We start from the raw sequence: 16952 nt of genomic DNA, 5'->3' as shown, positions 1-16952 counted from the left end.
AAGACCAGCTAAGAGAGGTAGGAGTTGCCTCTGATGGTGCAATTTCAAGATGAGCGTTCTGGGACAGGTGAGAAGCAGTTACCATTTCCCAAACCATGCTGCCTCCCATGTACTTGTGCACTTTTTTTGAGACCAGAGAACATCTTTAGAATGCCTCTTTTGGAATTACTTATAGAAGCAGCTTACATTTGATATATGAAAATGAAGTTTTGAGTGAGTGTCTGGATTTGACTCCAGACCCTTCTCCCCAAGATGTGTTTATTAAATTCCCCTTCCCTTATTCATTGCCTCTTGGCATCTCTATAAAATTGACTGCCACCACTATGGTCATTGTTGCCATTATCTGATTGGGTGTTTCTGTTTCTTTGTCCCAAGGTTCTCAAATACCTATCATACGGTATGTCTTTTGACCAAAGGGTAACATGGGGAGACCAGAGTGCTAAGTGGCTAAGAGCATGGTCTCTGGAGCCCACAGATGAGGCTTAAGTTGTTGGCTATGATGTGGGCAACTTCCTTAGAATCACTGAGCCTCCTGTTCCATGTATAAAAAAACTGGAATGTTGAAATATTTTCTTCCAAGAATTTTGTTAGAGTTTAATCTATTTATGCATCTAAAACCCCTGAAACAATATTTGTGTTTCAATAAATGGCAGCTGTTGGTAGTGGAAAACCCCCTATGAACATGGTTTACTGTTTCTTGGATCATCCCCCAAAATCATTTAAAGTGTAGAATCTATGCTTCTACCTCTCTGAAACCCTGTATTTTAACTTTCAACTTAGGCATTTATTTCCCAGTCTTCTGATACAGGACCAACTTTTTTTCCTGGTGTGGGTCACCTGGATAGGGCTCTTCATTATCTTTGTTGGATATACCACGTCATCTGTAAGAGAATATAAAGACAATTATGAAGCAATCTGAGGACAGACTATTTTTAAATTTTAATTTTTTTTTTTTCTGTTTAGTAGTTCACATGTCTTATTTATATCTAATAACTTTTTGTAAATATTTACTGTTAGGAAGCATTCAGTAAGCTCTCTTTTGTACTGTTCCAGGGACTATTTTAGCCCCTGATTAGGGGCTACTTTGGTTTATTGCATAATTATGTGATACACAGCCAGCAGTGAGATTGAAGAATAAATGCAGATCAATACAAACGGGAGAAGAAAGACAACTGACTCAGCCAGAGCAAAAGTAGAGCTCATGAGAGAAGAGTCTTTTGGCTGCAGATTTCAGCCTCCCGTGGATCTGAGAGTGTGCGAGGAACTCTGACTAGTCTGCTGTATTAGTAATCAGTGTTACTACTGCACTCAGAAAAGATGATACATACGAGGCTGGCAGAGGATTTGCAGGCTGCCCTTTTAAGGTGGGAATATTTCAGGAGGCAGTGGGTAGGACTTGGCTTGGCCAGTGCTTGCTTAATTAGGAGAAAATTTTCCAATCAGATTTGACCATCTGACCCATTTTCTCAGAGAAGGCCAACAGATTTCACATGTATGCTTAGGAACCTTCCATACTTGGGTCTGGTAATCAAAAAAAAAAAAACAACTGAGCTGGAACTGCTCCCCTGTGCGCTGGCAGGCAGCGATGATGGCAGGCTGCCTGCTCTTTCTGGCTTCCTGCTGACACTCTGCGTGCTGTTGATTTACTGGGGAAGAATACATCCCCCACACATGCATGCACACACGCATGCTCCCTCAGTTCATATTTGAAAATACAGTAAGTGAAGTGTTGGTCTCTCAGTCATGTCCAACTCTTTGTGATCCCATGGACTGTAGCCCACCAGGCTCCTCTGTCCATGGAATTCTCCAGGCAAGAATACTGGAGTGGGTAGCCTATCCCTTCTCTAGGGGATCTTCCCAGCCCAGGGATTGAACCCGGGTCTCCTGCATTGCAGGCAGATTCTTTACTATGTGAACCATCAGGGAAGCCCGTGCTTTACAGTACACTACCCCAAAATTGACTCTTGCAACATCAGGGGTCACACCTCCAGTGCAAGCTTCTAGAAGTTGTTTTCTCTTCCTACCAAAGAACGGGAGCGTTAGTTTGCAGAGTCTGAGTCGAGGGCAGCTTGTTGCCACACAGAACTTTCTCACCATAAATGACCAACAAGTCACCATCTGGTGTTCTTCTAGTAACAGTCATTCTTGTGAGGGGGTTGGCATGGGCCCCTTTTTTGGGCGCTTTAGGTAACCTTTGCCAGGTCTCCTTTGTTGATACTGTGGGAGCTGCCGTCCAGAGACTCAGCAGTGGCCCACCATGATGCTTCCTGGTTATCATTGTTCATGTGCTCCAAGGGGAGCTTGGAACAGCCCTGGGTCCACATGCATCCGCTCTTGAACTGGAGGTCAGAGGCTCTCTGCTGCTGTGACCTCAGCCAAGTCTCCTGACCTCTCTGTGACGCAGCTTCCTCTTCTTTGACATTGATGTCTTCCAGTCTTCTCTCAATCAGCCCTTTTTTGTCCCCAAAGCTGCTTAACAACAGTCACAGCATCTAAGGTGCCGCCGCCTAGTTGCTCCCTAGGTTCCTTCCTGTGGACTGACGTGGGGTCTCTTGATTAGGTTTGAGTATTCTGCTGGTGCTCAAACCTAGTTCCCCAACCTTCCAGAAAATGTATTCAGAATTTTTTTTCTACAAATGCAGTTTACAGGTTGAAGAGGCATCATGATTCAAGTCTTAATATAGCCAGAACCTTAACTTGACCCGTTCTTAAGATATTTTTTTGTTTATTCATTTATTTGGCTGCACCGGGTCTTAGCTGTGGCATGCAGGATCTTTGTTGGGTCATTCAGATCCTTCTTTCAGTTGCACACACTCTCTAGTTATGGTGTGTGGGCTCAGAAGTTGTGGTGCTGGGGCTTAGGCGCCTCTTGGCATGTGGGATCCTAGCTCCCTAACTTGGGTTGGAACCCGTGTCCCCTGCATTGCAAAGTGGATTCCGAACCACTGGACCACCAGGGAAGTCCCTTGCCCCTTTTTCTGGCTAGTGTGATTGAAAGCAAATCCAAGACAGCATACCATTTCACATGTCAATACTTAAATATGTTTTCCTGACAATTACAGGATTTTTAAATAATTAAAATCCTGCCTAACTGCAAATGCATCCTGATGCCAAACAAAATTAGCAGCAATTCTTTAATGACATCTAATATCCAGTTTGTGTTAAATTCTCCCCACATGGTATTTAAAATGTCATTTTATACTTGGTTTGTATGACGAGCCAAACAAGGCCTAAAGTGGTTGATGTTTTTCTTTTCTGAAGAGCAGCTTTATTGAGATGGAGCTTACATACCATCCAACTGACCCATTTACATTTCAGCACGTTTTAGTGTATTCACAAGGTTGTGCAACCTAATCACCACAACCTGATTTTAGAATGTTTGTATCCCTCCTAAAATAAGCCCTGTGTCCTTTAGCAGTCACTCCCCTGATCCCCCTCTCCATTCCCCAACCTCTGCAACCTCTAATCCTATTTGCCTCTACAGATTTGCCTCTTCTAGACATTTCATATAAACAGAAACATAACAATTTGCAGTCTTTTGCCATGAACTTCTTTCACTTAGCATAGTGCTTCCATGTTATGGCATGTATCATACTGAATACATTTTTTATTGCCAAATAAAGTTACACTGTACGGCTCAACTACATTTTTTTCATCCATTCATCAGTTGATGGAAATTTGAGTTGTTTCCATCTTTTGGCTATTACAAATAATACTGCGATGAACGTTCATGTACAGATGTTTATGTGGACATATGTTTTTACTTTTCCTTGATATATGCCTAGGAGTGGAATTGTTGTTTAATGTTTTGAGAAACTACCAAATCATTTTCCACAACAGCTGTGCCATTTTACATCCCCACCAGCAATGTGTGAAGGTTCCCATTCCTCCATACCCCCGCCAACACTCCTTATGACCTGTCTTTTTTAATTGTAGAGTCCTACTGGGTATGCACTGGTGTGATATTGTGTTTGAATATTGATTTTCTTTGTGTTTCCCTGATGAATGCTGGTGTCGAGAATATTTTCACACACTTTTTGACTATTTCTATATCTTCTTGGGAGAAGTGACTGTTCAGACCCTATGACCCTTTTAATTGTTTTTTAAAAAATCATTAGTTGCAAGAGATTCCATACAAGTAGTTATCAGATACATAATTTGCACTTCTTTTCTCCCAGGATGTGGGTTGCCTTTCAATTTTTTTCAGTGATTTCTCTTGCGATTCAGTTTTTCAGATTTTTATTTAGTCCGGTTGACTTTTTTTCATTTGCTGCATGTACTTTTAGTATTGTATCTTAAAAGCCTTTGCCTAACCCAGGGTCATAAAAATTTACTCCTTTTTCTTCTAAGAGTTAAACTTTTAACCCTTACATTTAGGTCAGTAATCCATTTGGAGTTCATTTTTTATAGCAATCTTTTTTTTTTTTTTAAGTTATTGTTCATTTATTTATGTGTTTTTGGCTGCCCTGGGTCTTCATTGCGGCGCATGGGCTTTCTCTAGTTACGGCCAGCAGGGGCTACTCTCTAGCTGCCGTGTGCGGATTTTTATTGCAATGGCTTCTCTTGTGGAGCACAGGCCCTGGAGCTCATGGGCTTCAGTAGTTGTGGCACATGGGCTTAGTTGCCACACTGCATGTGGAATCTTCCCAGACCGGGGATTGAACCCCTGTCCCCTGCCCTGGCAGGTAGATTCTTAACCACTGGACCACCAGGGAAGTTCTGGAGTTAATTTTTATGTGTCATGTGAGATAAGAGGTCCAACTTCATTGTTTCGCATGTGGATATCTAGTCACAGCACCATTTGTTAAAAAGGCTGTTATTTTCCCATTGAAGCGTCTTAGCACTCTTGTTGAAAATCAGTTGTCTGTAAAGGCAAGGGTTAATTTCTGGCTTCTCAATTCTATTCTAATGTCAGTACTACACTGTCTGTGTTACTGTGGTTTTATAATACATTTCTTCTTTCTTTCTATGCTAACAGATTTCAGTTCTTCTTTTAAATAATTATTTAGTTTTGGTTGCGCTGGGTCTTCATTGCTGCACAGGCTTTCTCTAGTTGCTGTGAGAGGGGCTTCTCTCTAGTTGCTGTGCCTGGGCTTTTCTTGCTGCAGAGCTGGGGCTCTAGGTTGTGCAGGCTTCAGTAATTACAGCACATGGGCTCAGTAGTTGTGGCTCCAAGGCTCTGGAGCACAGGCTCAGTAGTTGTGGTGTACAAGCTTAGTTGTTCCTTAGCATGTGGGATCTTCCTAGACAAGGACTGAACTTGTGTCTCCTGCATTGGCAGGCAGATTCTTCACCACTGAGCCACCAGTGACACCCCATAAATACATTTCTTAAAACTCTCTTAATCTGTTTGTGTGGCAAATTTTTTACCTCTACCCGCAAGCCATTTATTTGTGAAAAACCTGGGTTATTTTTATAGTATTTACCATGATGGGATTTGGCTCATAGTATCCTGGTAGTATCACTTACCATGTTTCTCTCTTTTTTTAAACTATTATGAGGTTTTTTTTGCTAAGCTTATATTTATATCTGGATTCTTAAAGAAATTCATATTCAGTTATATATTTACTTGTTTTTTTTTCTCTATTGCCAAGAATACTTCTAGGTGAAACTGTATACTTACTGGTTTATCAGTCAGAAGGCATGTGTTGTGTGGTTATCCCACTTTCATTAATGCTAAAATTGATCATTTGGTTTGGATCAGACATCCATCTATTATAAAGTCCCCCATTGACTTGTCACTGGTTTTAGCAGCCACTCATGCTTGTTTAGATCTATTGACTATTCCACGTAGAGTTGTAAAATGATCATTTTGGACTTCTATTATTCCTTCTGCATTTATTAGCTTTGTTTCTTTTCCTTTATCAATTTTCAGTATGAACTTGTGCCCTAGTAACCTCTTAAGGTGATCAATGATTATTCCTAAGAATCGTTATTGAATTTTACACACCTGTGTTTTGACCCATTGCGGTCTTCATTCTTTCTGACACTCAAATTGCCCCTCACATAAAAATAATTATATGATGTCTGGGCTTTGCCTCAAAATCATCCATTAGATGTAATGTGGATAAGCAAGTAGATGAGTCATGAGTTATAATTGTTGAGTCTGGGCAGTGGGTTCATTGTTCTATTTTCTCTTCTTTTGTATGAGGTTTTAAAAATCATGTTTGTGTGTTGTGGGAGTGTGTGCTCAGTCCTGTCTGATTGGTTATCCCTTGATGTCAGTCCATTGTCATTTTGATAATTTCCTTGACAGCAATGCAGGAGACCCTGGGGTTGGGAAGATCCCTTGGAGAAGGGAACGGCTACCCACTCCAGTATTCTGGCCTGGAGAATCCCGTGGACTGTACAGTCCACAGGGTTGCAAAGAGTCGGACACGACTGAGTAACTTTCACGTCACTCACTTGATCCTCAGGCACAGGAAGCCCTAGGAACATTTCATACATCTCCTGTCCCAAAGCTAGAATCAGTCATTTCTCCAAGGATTCTTTTTAGTGGAACTGACATTGAAGACCGTCTGGCTAATCCACTAGGGTGCTCATCTCAACCCAGTTATCCTTGCCCTTACCCTCTGCAGTGGACAGAACTAGAAAAGGTTTTCAGAAAAAGAAAAGTGAATCAACATTCAGGTCAGTATTTGCATTCAAATGAGAGTGCAAGATTTCATTTAACTTCTTTTGCTCTATTTATTTTATGCTAAAAAATCTTGATTTGTAACAACTACCATAATTACTCATTTAATTTATTCTAGTTATATTTTTAAGGGCCTAGATCTGATAGAGTGCCTGATGAACTATGGACTGAAGTTTGTGACATTGTACAGGAGACAGGGATCAAGACCATCCCCATGGAAAAGAAATGCAAAAAAGCAAAATGGCTGTCTGGGGAGGCCTTACAAATAGCTGTGAAAAGAAGAGAAGCGAAAAGCAAAGGAGAAAAGGAAAGATATAAGCATCTGAATGCAGAGTTCCAAAGAATAGCAAGAAGAGATAAGAAAGCCTTCCTCAGCGATCAATGCAAAGAAATAGAGGAAAACAACAGAATGGGAAAGACTAGAGATCTGTTCAAGAAAATTAGAGATACCAACGGAACATTTCATGCAAAGATGGGCTCAATAAAGGACAGAAATGGTATGGACCTAACAGAAGCAGAAGATATTAATAAGAGGTGGCAAGAATATACAGAAGAACTGTACAAAAAAAGATCTTCATGACGCAGATAATCACGATGGTGTGATCACTGACCTAGAGCCAGACATCCTGGAATGTGAAGTCAAGTGGGCCTTAGAAAGCATCACTATGAACAAAGCTAGTGGAGGTGATGGGATTTCAGTTGAGCTATTCCAAATCCTGAAAGATGACTCTGTGAAAGTGCTGCACTCAATATGCCAGCAAATTTGGAAAACTCAGCAGTGGCCACAGGACTGGAAAAGGTCAGTTTTCATTCCAATCCCAAAGAAAGGCAATGCCAAAGAATGCTCAAACTACTGCACAATTGCACTCATCTCACATGCTAGTAAAGTAATGCTCAAAATTCTCCAAGCCAGGCTTCAGCAAAACGTGAACTGCGAACTTCCTGATATTCAAGTTGGTTTTAGAAAAGTCAGAGGAACCAGAGATCAAATTGCCAACATCCGCTGGATCATGGAAAAAGCAAGAGAGTTCCAGAAAAACATCTATTTTTGCTTTATTGACTATGCCAAAGCCTTTGACTGTGTGGATCACAATAAACTGTGGAAAATTCTGAAAGAGATGGGAATACCAGACCACCTGACCTGCCTCTTGAGAAACCTGTATGCAGGTTAGGAAGCAACAGTTAGAACTGGACATGGAACAACAGACTGGTTCCAAATAGGAAAAGGAGGACGTCAAGGCTGTATATTGTCACCCTGCTTATTTAACTTCTATGCAGAGTACATCATGAGAAACGCTGGACTGGAAGAAGCACAAGCTGGAGTCAAGATTGCTGGGAGAAATCTCAATAACCTAGATATGCAGATGACACCACCCTTATGGCAGAAAGTGAAGAGGAACTATAAAGCCTCTAGATGAAAGTAAAAGTGGAGAGTCAAAAAGTTGGCTTAAAGCTCAACATTCAGAAAATGAAGATCATGGCATCCGGTCCCATCACTTCATGGGAAATAAATGGGGAAACAGTGGAAACAGTGTCAGACTTTATTTTTCTGGGCTCCAAAATCACTACAGATGGTGACTGCAGCCATGAAATTAAAAGACGCTTACTCCTTGGGTGGAAAGTTATGACCAACCTACATAGCATATTGAAAAGCAGAGGCATTACTTTGCCAACAAAGGTCCATCTAGTCAAGGCTATGGTTTTTCCTGTGGTCATGTATGGATGTGAGAGTTGGACTGTGAAGAAGGCTGAGCACCAAAGAATTGATGCTTTTGAAGTGTGGTGTTGGAGAAGACTCTTGAGAGTCCCTTGGACTGCAGGGAGATCCAACCAGTCCATTCTGAAGGAGATCAACCCTGGGATTTCTTTGGAAGGAATGATGCTAAAGGTGAAACTCCAGTACTTTGGCCACCTCATGCGAAGAGTTGACTCATTGGAAAAGACTCTGATGCTGGGAGGGATTGGGGGCAGGAGGAGAAGGGGACGACAGAGGATGAGATGGCTGGATGGCATCACTGACTCGATGGATGTGAGTCTGAGTGAACTCCGGGAGTTGGTGATGGACAGGGAGGCCTGGCGTGCTGCGATTCATGGGGTCGCAAAGAGTTGGACACGACTGAGCGACTGAACTGAACTTATATAACGTAATATACTAATTTTACAGTATATGTATTTGTGTATATATTTAGGATGAGAGTAGATAGTAGTTTAAACATAATGATTTAACAAGTCTACTGTGGCACATTTTATATTAAAGATATATCTCATTGGGGTGGATATAGTCAAAAACTATTTTTCAAAGTTAGGCTCTATCAAACACTGTTCGGTTCATTTGTTTCAATTTGCTTTAGAGTTTTAGGTGTTGCATTTTACCCTCTTTGTGATTTCTTTTGGTTCTAAAGTGAAGACTACAGTATAAGGAAAAGTCAAAGGTTTAATATCCATCCATGTTCCCTTCTCCGTGTTTTTTCTTTCTTTCCATGAAGAATCATTTCTATTTGTACTAGAATTACCCTTCTAATGTTTTAAAAATACATATTAAAAGTATAAAATGGATATTCTCCTCCTTTTTCCCCAAAAGCTAGCATACTATACGCCCTAGGGTGCTTTGCTTTGTTACTTTACAATATTTCAGGACATTCTTTCTTCTTGAACTATGTTATAATAGTTTGACCCTTTTATCAGACTAGTTTTTATATTTCTGTTCTACTTAAGTGCATTGTGGGATGTGGCCGTCTGTTATTAATTATACCATAAAATACTGAGAGTTAGGGACTTAAATGTGAGTTTTATGAAAAGTCTCTTTTTCTTTCCTTCTCATCATAGAGTATGATTAAATGCCTTACCTTTTTTACTCTCTCTCTCTCTCTCAGTCTAAAAGAATTCCTGCCCAAAGAATACATCAAGCAGAGAGGAGCTGAAAAGAGAATATTTCAGGTATTGGGAATGGTCAGAGCTTTGTTATTCTCCTCACTTCCTGTCCTCATTTATTAGTCTGAGAGGGGCCGTGTACATAAAAGCTTCAGACCCCGTGCATGTACTCCACTTATATAATAAATGATTAGTGACTCAGGAGGAAAGGAGCTGACAGTTCTACTTTGGGCAGATTTATTATCTTAATCCATACCTTCTTGCTAAAGGTTACTTAGCCCTTCTGAGAAAAATGTGCATACATTTAATTTCAAAGACATTATCTTTGAAGCATTGAAACAAGGTGATTTTCCATTAAAATGTACCAAGGAAGAAGCTACAAGGAGCTTTTTTTTTAATCCTGAGATTTGTTTTTGCACCTCAGAATCTGGGAACTGGTGTCTTTTTAAAATCCAGATTTATTCTAAAATTCAGAGAGTTATCTATTCTAGGCAACCAGTAAGAAAAGCTTTGTCGTCAACTTTGCCAAGAAACACTCACTCCAGTGAATCCAAAATATCAAAGTCTTCTTTGGCATTGAAATATAAATATAAATTGAAAGAGATAAATTTCATGTGTATAATACATAGTTTTTAATCCAGTATTGTTTCCACACACTGAGATGTCCAGGATTTTATATGTCATGCTATTTGGAAATTTTTGTCTTTTGCCTGTATATTAGAATGATAGCTCTCCCAGGACAATAACATTTTTCTAGTCCTCGTTTAAAATGTTGGTCCTGAACCTCTTGAAACCTAGAGTGCTTTGAAAATTAGGTTACAGTTACGGCCCCTGTTCTTGTCACGCTGCACATGCATGAATTGTTCCCTATAATGCAAAATCTACAGGGAATTTGGGCTCACATTCTAGTTAAGAAGCCTTGCATTAGTGCTTTCTGTGTGCACTGACCCTTGGGCAGCAGGGACGTGCATCTACAAATAAATAGATGCTGTGTGAAGTAGTAGCTCTCACTAAGTCCACCTGTGCTCAGAGCTGCGGTAACTGGTCCCTGCCTCTGTCACTTTTGTAGGAGCACAAGAACTGTGGAGAGATGAGCGAAATAGAAGCCAAAGTCAAGTATGTCAAATTGGCCCGGTCCCTTCGGACATATGGGGTGTCCTTCTTCCTGGTGAAGGTGAGTTGGGTGTGGGGGAGGGAGCGTTTATCTTTACCACTTCTTTTGTTAAAAGCGTTCACTGATAAGCTTGGCAGTAGTCCCGTTTTTGTTGTTGCTTACTTGCTCAGTCTTGTCCCTTTGCGACCCCATAGACTGCAGCACGCCAGGCTTCCCTGTCCTTCAGCATTTCCCAGAGCATGCTCAAATTCATGTCCATTGAGTCAGTAATGCCCTCCAACCATCTCATCCTCTGTAGTCCCCTTCTCCTGCTTTCTATCTTTCCCAGGATCTCGTGGTCTTTTCCAATGAGTTGGCTCTTCGCATGAGGTAGCCAAAGTATTAGAGCTTTAGCTTCAGCATCAGTCCTTCCAATGAATATTCAGTGTTGATCTCCTTTAAGATTGACTGGTTTGATCTCCTTGCAGTCCAAGAGACTCTCAAGAGTCTAGGGGTAATCCCCAGACCCCTAGCATTTGCACATGCAGCATCTTGGCAGTAGGGCCCTGAGTTGAGCAGTGGGACAGACGTTAAGTTAGCTATGAAGCTGGTGAGTAAGCCTGGCTGCCCTCAGGCTCTCAGAACAGCTGTGTCTTGGCTCTGCTCTCTGTCACTACTGTAAAGTCCCCAAAGGAGTGCCTTTACTTTTACTTGCTAGTGCTTTCTCCTAAGAATGTTTCACTTACGTTATCAGGAGTGCCCTGGACTAGGAAGTTTGTTGACCACAAACTTAACGGTACTTAATTTGTATCCTGTTAGATGGATTTGCTCGGAGAAGGCAATGGCACCCCACTCCAGTACTCTTGCCTGGAAAATCCCATGGACGGAGGAGCCTGGTAGATTGCAGTCCATGGGGTCGCTAAGAGTTGGACACAACTGATCGATTTCACTCTCGTGCATTGGAGAAGGAAATGGCAACCCACTCCAGTGTTCTTGCCTGGAGAATCCCAGGGACCGGGGAGCCTGGTGGGCTGCCGTCTATGGGGTCGCACAGAGTCAGACACGACTGAAGTGACTTAGCAGCAGCAGATGGGTTTGCAGATTTTCTGTGCCCTTCAGATCTGTTTTTTCTTGCAAATTGCTGGCCTTCCAACCTAGAAGGACAGAGATGGGTCTTTGAAATTCAGTTTATGAACAAGCAGAGAGTGTGTTCTTGAGTTGACAAGGAAACTCTTCCAGTAACTTCCTCATTTTTACATCCTGCCCAGCATATGATCTATCCTGGAGAAGGTTCCATGTGTACTTGAAAAGAATGTGTTATCTATTGCTTTTGGATGGAATGCTCTGTAAATATCAAGTTAAGTCCATCTGGTCTAATGTGTCATTTAAGGGCTGTGTTTCCTTATTGATTTCTCTGTCTGAATGAACTGTCCATTGATATAAGTGTGGTGCTGAACTCCCCCTGTGTTATTGTGTCATTGTCAATTTCTCCTTTTTTCATGCCTGTTAACATTTGTGTTTTATACTGAGGTGCTCCTATATTGGGGTGCATATATATTTACAATTTGTTATATTTTTTTCTTGGATTGATCCTTTGATCATTATGTAGTGTCCTTTGCCTCTTGTAAGATTCTTGACTTCAAAGTCTATTTTGTCTAAGTGTTGCTACTCTGGCTTTCTTTTGATTTCCATTTGCAAGGAATACCTTTTTCCATTTCCTCACTTTCAATTTGTATGTATCTCTGGATCTGAGCCACCAGGGAAGCCCACTCTTGCCTGGAAAATCCCATGGACAGAGGAGCCTGATAGGCTACAGTCCATGAGGTCGCAAAGAGTTGGACACGACTGAGCGACTTCACTTTCACTTTCTGGATCTGAAATGAGTCTCTTGTAGGTGGCGTATATACAGGTCCTGTTTTTGTATCCATTCAGCTGTTTGGTGTCTTTTGGTCAGAGCATTTAGTCTGTTTTCATTTAAGCTAATTACCAATATGTATATTTCTATTGGGCTTCCCTTGTGGCTCAGCTGGTAAAGAATCCGCCTGCAATGTGGGAGACCTGGGTTCGATCTCTGGATTGGGAAGATCCCCTGGAGAAGGGAAAGGCTACCCATTCCAGTATTCTGGCCTGGAGAATTCCACGGACTGTATAGTCCATGGGGTTGGAAAGAGTTGGACATGACTGAGCGACTTTCACTTTTCATATTTCTATTGCCATTTCAGTAGTTGTTTTGGATTTGTTTTTTCCCCTTTCTTATTTTGTTCTCTTCTGATTTGATGACTATCTTTTGTGTTGGGTTTGGATTCCTTTTTCTTTTTTTGTCGGTGTATATCTATTACAGATTTTTGTCTTGTACTTACCATGAGGTTTTTGTATAGCAGCGTATGTATATACCTACTTGTTTTAAGTTACTAATCTCTTAATTACAAATACACTTTAGATCCTCTGCATTTGTACTCTTCTGTCCTCATGATTACTGTTTTTGATATTGTATTTTACATTTACTTGTTTGTGTATCCCTTAACTGCTTATTGTGGATACAGATGGTTTTACTACTTTTGTCTTTTATCCTCCTTACTAGTTGTATGTGGATGATTTCCTACTTTTATTGTATATTTGCCTTTACCAGTGAGCTTTTTCGTTGTAACTTCCTTCTTTTTAGTTGTGGACTTTTCTTTTCCACCTAGAAAAGATCCTTTAGCATTTGTCGTAAAGCTGGTTTGGTGGTACTGAATTCTTTTAGCTTTTTCTTACCTGTAAAGCTTTTGATTTATTCATCAAATGTTAGTGAGAACCTTGCTGGGTAGAGTATTCTTGGTTGTAGGTTTTTCTCTTTTATCACTTTCAGTATATTGTGCCACTCTCTTTTGGCCTGCAGAGTTTTGGCTGAGAAATCAGTAGATAGTCTTACGGGAATTCCTTGTGTATTATCTGTTGCTTTTCCTATGTTGCTTTCAATATTTTCACTTAAAATGCTTTCATAACAGCTAAAAAGAGGTAATTATGTGGAGTAATGGATGGCTTAACATTCTGTGGTAATCTTTTCTCAATATTTACATATATCAAATCATTATACTACACACCTTAAACTTATATAATATTCTGAATCAGCTATATCTACAGAAAATTAGAAAAGATGGCATCATGTGATCATTTTAAATAAAACTTCTAAGGTGTTTGATAAAATTCAACTATTCATTATACAAATTTCTGTAAAATTATAGAATACAAATATACTTCCTCAATAAGATAAAATGTTTTAAACCTATCACCAGTATTCTACTCAACAGAGAAGTGCTAAAGAGAAACTTACAGAAATTGAGATCAGAGCAAGTTACCCTTTAACATTATTTTGTGCATTCTAGGAAGTGTGGTAATATGTAAACAAAAATTTTTAAACACATATCTTTAGGAAATGAAGAAAAATTATTATTAATATTTGCTATGTTTGTTCATCTTTTAGCAAAGATATAATATTTTTAACTATTTGAATCATATTTTTAACTATTTGAAATAACCATAGATTCACAGGAACTTGGAAAAATAATGTAGAGAATCAAAAAGTCAGAGTAACCAGTATGGGTAAAGATGTAGGGAAACTGGAGTCCTCATATACTGCTGGTAGGAAAGGTGCAGTCACCTTAGAAAACAGTCTGGCAGTTCCTCAAATGTTCAACATAGAGATGCCATATGACCCAGCAGTTCTACTCCTGGGTATATATGCCTAAGAGAATTCAAAGCATATATTCACAGAAAAATTTGTACATGAAAGTATATAGCTGCATTTAGCCAAAAGGTAGAAATAACATATTCATCATTTGATGAATGGATGAACAAAAAGTCATACATCTATGAGGTGAAATATTAATTGGTCATAAAATGAAATGAAACGTACTGCTTCATACTACAGCATGGATGAATTTTGGAACTGGTATGTGAAATGAAGGAAGATTTCTTCACAAGAAAAACAAAAAAATCCTATGACAAGATTTCTTTGGTATAGAATGTCCAGAAAAGGCAAATCCATAGAAACAGAAGGTAGATTAATGGTTGCTTAAGAGTGGGGTGGGATCATGGAACATAGGTGAGTAATAACTAATGGTACAGGAATTTTTTTTAGGTGATGAACATATTTTAAAATTGACCATGGTGATAGTCGCACATATCTATAAAGATACCAAAATCCACTGAATCAGATACTTTAAATGGGTGAATTGTATGCTATGCGAATTATATCTCCATAGCAATGGCACCCCACTCCAGTACTTTTGCCTAGAAAAATCCCATGGACGGAGGAGCCTGGTGGGCTGCAGTCCATGGGGTCGCGAAGAGTCGGACACGACTGAGCGACTTCACTTTCACTTTTCACTTTCATGCATTGGAGAAGGAAATGGCAACCCACTCCAGTGTTCTTGCCTGGAGAATCCCAGGGACGGGGGAGCCTGGTGGGCTGCCGTCTATGGGGTTGCACAGGGTTGGACACGACTGAAGCGACTTAGCAGCAGCAGCATTTTAAAAATTATAAAGATGCTGAGAGTTCTCTTTTCATCAGTTTTCCCTCAATGGTAACATGTCAGTAGTACAATGTCACAACCAGGCAATCGCCTTGGTACCTACAGTTCATAGACCTTAATCAGATCTTGTGTTCTGTATGTACTCATGTGCGTGTGTTTAGTTCCATGCAGTTTTCTCACAAGTGTAGATTTGTGTTACCACCACTGTAGTCAAGATATTGAACTCTAATCCATCGAGAATACCTTGTGCTACCCTTTAAGGCCATAGGCACCTCCCACCCCTTCCTGCTTCTCCTCACACCCTGCTCCCTTCCCCTGGTCTCTTTACCCAGTAGCAACCTCTAATTTCTTTTCTGTCTCAATAATGTTGTTATTTCAAGAGTACCACATAAATGGAATCATACAATACATAAATTTTTGACTTCTTTTTTTCATTTAGTAGAAATCCCTCAAGATCTGTCCAAGTCATAATGTACATCAATAGCCCCATCGCTTTTTAGTGCTGAATAGTACCCCGTAGTATGGAAGTAGCAGTTTGTTTGGTCATTCATCTCTGAAGGACATTTGGGTTGTTTCTAGTTTGTGGCTATTATGAACTAAGCTGCTATAAATATTTGTGTATAGATTTTGGTGTGAATGAAGTGTTCATTTCATTGGGATAAATGCCCAAGAGTACAATTGCTGAGCCATATGGTAAGAACACATTAAGCATTATAACAAACAGCCAGACTATTTTCCAGAGTGACTATACCATTTTACACTCTTACCAGCAAAATATGAGTGATCCAGTTTCTTATCATCCTCTCCAGCATGTGGTGTTATCATTTTTTTTTAAATTTTACCTTTCTGATATGTTTTATGAAATCTTATTACAGTTATATTTTGCATTTCCCTAATGGCTAATGACTTTGAACATCTTTTCCTGTGCTTATTTGTCATCTGTGTATCCCCTTCAGTGAAATGTCTGTTCACAGTTTTTTTGGCCAGTTTTCTAGTTAGATTTTTTTTTTTTTCTTACTGTTGAGTTTTAAGGGTTCTTTATATATTCTGGATCCAAGTCCTTCATTGAATGTGATTTGCAAATATTTTTTCATGGTCTGTAGCTGTGTTTTTATCTCCTTGACAAGATCTCTCACAGAATTTTGTTGATGTTTAGTCAGTCACTAAGTCATGTCCGACTCTTTGCAACTGCCGGGACTGCAGCATGCCAGGCTTGAATACACATTCTTAATTTAGATGACAAGTGTTTTATCATTGTTTTCCTTTTTATGAATCTTGTTTTAAGTGTTACATCTAAGAGTTTCTGTCTGGTACTTCCCTTGGTGATCCAGTGGTTAAGAATTTGCCTCCCAATGCAGGGGACACAGATTCGATCCCTGGTCCAGGAACTAAGATCCAACATACCATCAGGCAGCTAAGCCCATGTTTCACATCTACTGAGCCCACACTCTAGAGCCACAAGCTGCACCTACTGAGGTCCACATGCCCTAGAGCTGTCCACAGAAGGCCCTGCAATGAGAAGCCCGCACACTGCAACCAGAGAGCAGCCTCCACTGGCTGCACCTAGAAAAGACCACACAAAGTAACGGAGACCCATTGCAGCCAAACTAAGTAAATAAATAAAACTTTAAAAGCAGAAAAACTCAAATAATACATTAGAAAAATGTAAAAAGAGCTCTAACTCTAGGCACCAAAGATTTTCTCCCATGTTTACTTCTAAATACTTTATGGTTTTGCATTTATGTCCTTGGTCCATTTTGAGTTTTTGTATAAAGTGTGAAGGTTTTAGATCAAGGTTCATTTTTGACCTGTGGATGTCCAGTTGCCCCAGTACTGTTTG

The 16952-nt window shown here is 40.0% G+C and overlaps 1 protein-coding gene across 7 annotated transcripts in view; it reads left to right on the top strand.

The window, feature by feature from the left end:
- TLN2 (talin 2) overlaps positions 1–16952 on the top strand; it is a 499060-nt gene that overhangs the window by 306835 nt on the left and 175273 nt on the right. For all 7 annotated transcript variants that reach the window (XM_055537745.1, XM_055537738.1, XM_055537740.1 and 4 more), the window contains 2 exons: positions 9508–9571; positions 10575–10679. In XM_055537745.1, the coding sequence (XP_055393720.1) occupies positions 9508–9571; positions 10575–10679 (169 nt within the window). The remainder of the gene's footprint in view (positions 1–9507; positions 9572–10574; positions 10680–16952) is intronic.

The sequence above is a fragment of the Bubalus kerabau genome, chromosome 10, assembly GCF_029407905.1.
Source record: "Bubalus kerabau isolate K-KA32 ecotype Philippines breed swamp buffalo chromosome 10, PCC_UOA_SB_1v2, whole genome shotgun sequence".
NCBI classification, from domain to species: Eukaryota; Metazoa; Chordata; class Mammalia; order Artiodactyla; family Bovidae; genus Bubalus; species Bubalus kerabau.
Note: the sequence above shows the minus strand (reverse complement) of the source record. Positions and strands in the feature narration are given on the sequence as shown.